The 5,731-nt window shown below is 52.5% G+C and overlaps 2 protein-coding genes, 1 long non-coding RNA gene and 1 other non-coding gene across 6 annotated transcripts; 1 reads left to right on the top strand and 3 right to left on the bottom strand.

The window, feature by feature from the left end:
* LOC125503097 lies at window positions 1–1,327 on the bottom strand (the record flags this gene model as incomplete). The annotated part of the gene is given in 4 exon segments (XM_048662941.1): window positions 1–102; window positions 155–380; window positions 432–627; window positions 690–1,327. Coding segments are annotated over 4 exon segments (764 nt in total), but the record flags the coding sequence as incomplete, so codon positions are not given.
* Window positions 1,092–1,164, bottom strand: Trnaf-gaa. Its single transcript has one exon. It is a non-coding gene; the product is annotated as a tRNA-Phe (tRNA).
* Window positions 1,328–1,634: 307 nt separating the features above from the next.
* Window positions 1,635–2,616, bottom strand: LOC125503100. 2 transcript variants are annotated; one of them, XR_007280686.1, is made up of 3 exons: window positions 2,304–2,616; window positions 1,958–2,181; window positions 1,635–1,870 (listed from the first exon to the last, which is right to left on the bottom strand). It is a non-coding gene; the product is annotated as an uncharacterized LOC125503100 (long non-coding RNA). The 2 variants fall into 2 exon arrangements; XR_007280687.1 differs by having other exon boundaries at window positions 1,635–1,836.
* A 115-nt stretch (window positions 2,617–2,731) lies between these two features.
* On the top strand, window positions 2,732–5,362 carry LOC109540144 (annexin B11). Of its 2 annotated transcripts, XM_019908364.2 has the most exons (7): window positions 2,732–3,071; window positions 3,325–3,984; window positions 4,040–4,216; window positions 4,284–4,488; window positions 4,544–4,801; window positions 4,855–5,105; window positions 5,157–5,362. In XM_019908364.2, the coding sequence occupies exons 1-7, from the start codon at window positions 3,057–3,059 to the stop codon at window positions 5,211–5,213; spliced, it is 1,623 nt and encodes a 540-aa protein (XP_019763923.2). In that variant the 5' UTR covers window positions 2,732–3,056; the 3' UTR covers window positions 5,214–5,362. The 2 variants fall into 2 exon arrangements, with proteins under 2 accessions (XP_019763923.2, XP_019763924.1); XM_019908365.2 differs by lacking the exon at window positions 3,325–3,984 and having other exon boundaries at window positions 2,738–3,071.
* The last annotated feature ends 369 nt before the right edge of the window (window positions 5,363–5,731 follow it).

Raw genomic sequence — 5,731 nt, 5'->3', positions numbered from 1 at the left:
GAGTGGTCGCGCACCGTGTCCAGGCGCAGCTTGAAGGCGGCCCCGCCCACTTGGACGTCGGCCTCCAACACGCCGAACTGCTCGTAGTGCAGCTGGTGCGCCCTGCAACTCCGCCCGCTGTCAAACTGCGCCCAGGCCCCGCCCCCTTACCTACGCTTTGACGTTTTTGAAGAAGGCGCGGCTCCAGGGCTCGAGCGCCAGCGCCTTGGCCATGCTCCAAACGTCCAGGTCGGTCGACGAGTTGAAGCAAGGCTCCCCCGAGGTGAACACGCCCTTAATGGTGACGTCATGCAGTCGGGCGGGGTCGTCGGCTTCGCGCAGCTCCCCCTGGTACTCCACAGTCCAGACCTTCATCGGCTCCAGGCACTTGATGTGCACGCCTTCAACACCCAGTCAAAAAGCCCCTCCAAGTCAAACGCCCAGCCACTCACCGCCCGCCTGATAGCTCAGCTCCTCCCCCGTGTTGAAGTGGGCGGAGTCGGGCAGGAGGGGCAGCTGCAGCAGCCCCAACTCCCCCACCTTGAGGTAGAGGAAGGTGTCCACTAGTCGCAAGGGGCGGCGCGCCGTGCCTACGAACAAACAGTCGCCCTCGCGATTGGTGGCGTTGAAATAGACCGCGTCCACTGCCTAGAAACCACGCATAAACAACCCGCCCAGGGGGCGGGGCTCGCGCCCCCCCTTCTACTTACCAGCGCAGTGTCGGGGAGTGGCTGGGGGCGTTCCAACGCCGTGTAGTAGTCGGGCGCCTGGGGGCGCAGCCTCCCGGCCAGCCTCTTGAGCCACAGCAGCCCCAACATCCACACGGCCTTGGGCCAGAAGAGGCCGCCCGGGCGGCTGTAGACGCCGAAAATCTTGGGCGGCGCCCGATCGAACAGCTTGGCCACCAGCAGAACCAAAGGAACCAGGCAAATAACCCAAAATGTCGCCATGCTGACGGTCACAGAGCGAATGCGTGCCCAAGCAAAAACAATGACTTGGACTGATAAAGCTGATGAATCTTAATTTTGTTCCATTTCAATTGTTCGGGAGGATCAGAAGGCAAACAAGCGATAAGATACGGCAGAGGCGTTAAAATGGGCAGGAAAAAAGTATGCCGAAACCAGGGATCGAACCAGGGACCTTTAGATCTTCAGTCTAACGCTCTCCCAACTGAGCTATTTCGGCTCATGACAGCAAACGCCATCAACGCCACCTCAACATTGGCCGATTCGAATGGACGTTTGGTCAACCGTCATCAACAGAATAAGACAAAAGTAAGGTTAACGATTGCAGCAAGCAGCGTTGCCGTCAATTATTAACTCCCAATCATAGATAAAGACAAGTTAGCGTTCCCTTATTTTGAATGTGGGTGTAGCAAGTCTCTAATGGAAAAGTCCTGATGGCAAATGCAGATTTTCGTTTGTACCAGGGCAGCAGCATGTTAGAAGAGGTAGCGAGAAACTCCTTTGCTCCCGCTATTTTTCCGACTTTGTGCATTTGCCACCAAAATTTTCGCAAATAGAGAGCACCTACAACGGGAAAAAAATAGCGTACCGCTAAACTCCTGCTGCTGATTTTTCGTCACTACCTTGTGTGGCTCATTGTCGCCTCTGTTGCCACTTGGGTTGAAAGAGGGTGAAAGAAAACAAGTGAAAGATGCAGTAAAATGTTCTTTATTGGTCAATTTGGAAAGTATTGGCTGTAAAACTCGCGAAACATTGCGAATATTCCATCGTCGTCGCCGTCGGAAGATTCTGGAGAACCCAGAAAAGTAACAATTTGACTTTCGTGACAACCCGGCCACCCTGTACAATGGTGCCAGATCGTTCCGATGAAAAAACCGTCTCAACAACGTTCCTGTCCAAATTTAAACAATTGACACTAAAAATAGCTATAAATAAATAATAATAATAAATAAATAAATAAATACTAATAAATCTATCCTTGTCTTCATCTATGGTATAGATAGCCCACTCACTCGCATTTTGTTGGACCCGCGCTAACCTGCTGCCATCTATGGACGCAAAGGCACAGCTGCGTTTTAAATCTGCTTGCGTGTTTGCGTCCCTGCTACTTGTTTTGAACGTTTGTGTCCTTACTATTATTGGTGACCGATTATTAAGAGATGTTTAATGAACAGTGGGAACACCTGTAACCCTGATCGAAATCCTTCTCAACTTTTCATTTCTAGGAAGTGCACACCTAAAAATATGTTGCTTTTATGTGTTATAATTTAAACACGAAAAATGTATGAGGTATCATGCATCATGTTGACATCCTCCATCAATCAATATGTAAATAATTCTAGTAATGCTGAAGCTTACCGCTTTGAAGATGTATCATCGCACTCACCTACACAGCAACGTTGAAGAATTTAACTCATTTTTTAATAAATTTCATAAAACACTTGTAGAAAGCAAGAAACAATGCCGGCACTAAAGTTGTTTACATCAATGCTATCRATTACATCGATTAGGCCACAGAACATACCCCCTAGGGGGGATATTTTGTGGATTGGACGACTTGTCACTCGTAACCTCTAAATTGGCAACTACGCCATAAACTCTCCCAGCCCTCCAGGCGATATTCTGTGCATTAAATCACTTGACTTAACTGGAAACTGTCCTGTACTCGTCATATTGATGTCTGTTTGGCGTGTGCGAAACAAGGTGGCGCAACCCTCAGGCCAAAAACCTTGTTCCGCGCAAGTCAATATGAGTGAGCCCCCCATTCTATACTTGTCTTTATCTATGGTGGTGTCAAAATCGGGGCCCCAGAAACCCAACAAGCTGTCATTGCCCCCCAACTAATCGCGCGCGGTTCCACTTTCTGCAGCGCCCCCGTATTCGGCCGCCCAATCCCCCCTTTTCGCCCAGCGAGCGCGCATTAATCCTACGGTGTTTTTCCGCTTTCACTCACGTTAATCATAATTAATCACTCGTTGTGTGTGTGTGTGTGTCACTCTCGAGGGACTTTGCGGGAACAGTGCGTGACGACAGCGCCCCCCTTTTCTCATTGATCGACCGATTTTGCGTGTGAAATTGGGGTCCCCCAGTTCGAGCCCCCTTCAGTGCAGCATGAGCTACCAGCAGGTGAGTGACGGTTGGCCCCCTTTTCGCTTGCAACAATGCGCTATTTATAGTCGTCAAGGTGAAAGCTCAGGGCTTATCGGCGGGGGAATTATTCAGCTCGGGAAAACCGGCAGGCCTTTGAAAATCGCTTTAAATCCATGTTTTTATCACAAAGTTTCACTGGGGGGCCCGTGGGCGGCGGAAAACTTGCCGAGTTTCTGTAGCCACGGGAAGTTTCACTTGAAACAAATTAAAAGTCTCTCTCTGCCTCCAGGGCCACGGACGCGGAGCGCCTCCCCACCCCAACCAGGGCTACGCCCCGCCCTCCGGCGCCCCCCCATTYCCCTACATCAACCCCAACTCCTACGGCTACYCGGGCCACGCCCCCATGCAAATGCCCCAACCAATGCCCATGCCCATCTTCCCACCCAGCGCCCCTCCACCCAGCAACGTTTACCCGCCAGGGGGCGGAGCTTATCCTCCATCAGGAGGCGGGGGTTACCCTCCGTCATCAGGCGGGACTTACCCTCCGTCAGGAGGCGGAGCTTATCCTCCGTCAGGAGGCGGAGCTTATCCTCCATCAGGAGGCGGAGCTTATCCTCCGTCAGGAGGCGGGGGTTACCCTCCGTCACCAAGCGGGGCTTACCCTCCGTCAGGAGGCGGAGCTTATCCTTCGTCAGGAGGCGGGGGTTATCCTTCGTCAGGAGGCGGGGGTTACCCTCCGTCATCAGGCGGGGCTTACCCTCCGTCATCAGGCGGAGCTTATCCTCCGTCAGGAGGCGGGGGTTACCCCCCTTCGGTGGGCGGAGCCTATCCTCAACCAGTGGGCGGAGCTTATCCTCCGCCACCTTCTCACCATAGCTACGCGCCAGCTAGCATGTTGCCGCCCACGTCAGGTGGGGCGGGATCGGGCGCGCAGTCGTCAAGGCCAAAGGTGGAGTTGCGCAGACGCGAGCAGAGAGAGTTGGCAACGTTGCTTGTGGTTTCAGGCCACGCCCACCGTGGTGGCGGCGCAGCCGTTCAACCCGCGAGCCGACGCCGAGGTGCTGCGCAAAGCGATGAAAGGTTTCGGAACCGACGAGAAGGCCATCATCAGCGTGCTGGCGCATCGGACCAACGTGCAACGGCTCCAGATCGGCATCGAGTTCAAGACGTTGTATGGAAAGGTGAGGTTGAAAATGAAAAATTGTGGGGAAATTTTCAGGTTTTTTTGTGTGTGTGTGGCGTGTTTAGGACCTGGTGAAGGACTTGAAGTCCGAGACGTCGGGCAATTTTGAGCGGCTGCTGGTGGCGCTGATGACGCCGCTGCCCGAGTTCTACGCCAAATCGCTGCACGACGCCATGGCCGGACTGGGCACGGAAGAAAACGTGCTGATTGAAGTGCTCTGCACCAAGTCGAACGCCGAACTGAGTGTGATCAACCAGGCGTACCAATCACGTGAGCGCTGCGCGATTGTGGGCGTGTTTTTGCTAAATGGGGCGTGGCTTTGCAGTGTACTACAAGCCGCTGGAGGCGGACATCAAGGGCGACACTGGCGGCACCTTCAAGCGACTGATGGTGTCACTGTGCAACGCTGCGCGGGACGAGAGCATGCTGACCAATCAGGAGGCGGCGCGCGCCGATGCGCAGGCCTTGCTCAGGGCGGGCGAGCTGCGCTTGGGCACCGACGAAAGCGTCTTCAATGCCGTGATGTGTCAAAGAAACTGGGCGCAGCTGCAGCTGATCTTCAATGAGTACCACCATCTGACTGGTGAGTCTTTTTCCTGCCTGAATCAAGGCGGAAATTCAACATTCACATTCCAGGTCACGACATTGAAAAGGCCATCAAGAACGAGTTCTCGGGCGAGTCTGAAGATGGCCTGCTGGCCCTGGTGCGCTTCGTCCGAAACCCCGCCGGGTTCTACGCGAAATGTCTGAACGGCAGCATGAAGGGGATGGGCACCAATGACGCAGACTTGATTCGTCTGGTGGTGACGCGCTGCGAAATCGACATGGTGGAGGTGAAGCGCGAGTACCAGGCCCTCTACGGGGTGTCTTTGGCCGATGCCATCAAGGTGAGGGCTGGTGGGGGTTTTTTCGAGGTTTGAAAAAATGTTCTGTTGCAGGACGAGACCAGTGGGGACTACAAAAAGTGCCTGCTGCACCTGATAGGGGAGGCCTAATTTTTCTACTTAAAATTTCCAGTTTTTGTCTATTTACTCGAATTGTATGTGCCTTTTTATATGCTATTGCAGCTGCTTGGGCCCTCCGGGCCCTGTTGCCAAACTGTTTTAATCTCATCTGTCACTGAATATACTATTTTTCAGAAAAACCGAGGGTTTTTCGTTTTTGAAAATTATTTTAAGCTCCGGTTACTGTTTAAAAAATCGTAAAATTGTGCACGGTGGTAAAACGAGCCTTGGAAGTTTTTTAAAAAATATTTGCAATTTTAAATAATTTTTTTTCAATTTTTGGGCAGTCGGAATCAGGCGAAACTTCCGAGGGGATTGATCATTTGGCAACGCTCACGCGCCGGCAGGCCGAGCGTGTCAACCGCCAGGAGGCGGGGCTAATCCCCATTCAGGACTGTTGCCAAACTGTGTTAATCCTTTGAGTCAGCGAGTACACAATTTTTCGGGAAAAGCCGGGGGTTTTTCCTTTTTTAAACTTATTTTAGGCTCGGATTGTTTTAAAAAAATTG

Source organism: Dendroctonus ponderosae, unplaced genomic scaffold (assembly GCF_020466585.1).
Source record: "Dendroctonus ponderosae isolate FM_Combo_2020 unplaced genomic scaffold, Dpon_F_20191213v2 Dpon_F_20191213_12, whole genome shotgun sequence".
Taxonomy (NCBI): Eukaryota; Metazoa; Arthropoda; class Insecta; order Coleoptera; family Curculionidae; genus Dendroctonus; species Dendroctonus ponderosae.
This window is presented reverse-complemented; position numbering and strand designations above follow the sequence as displayed.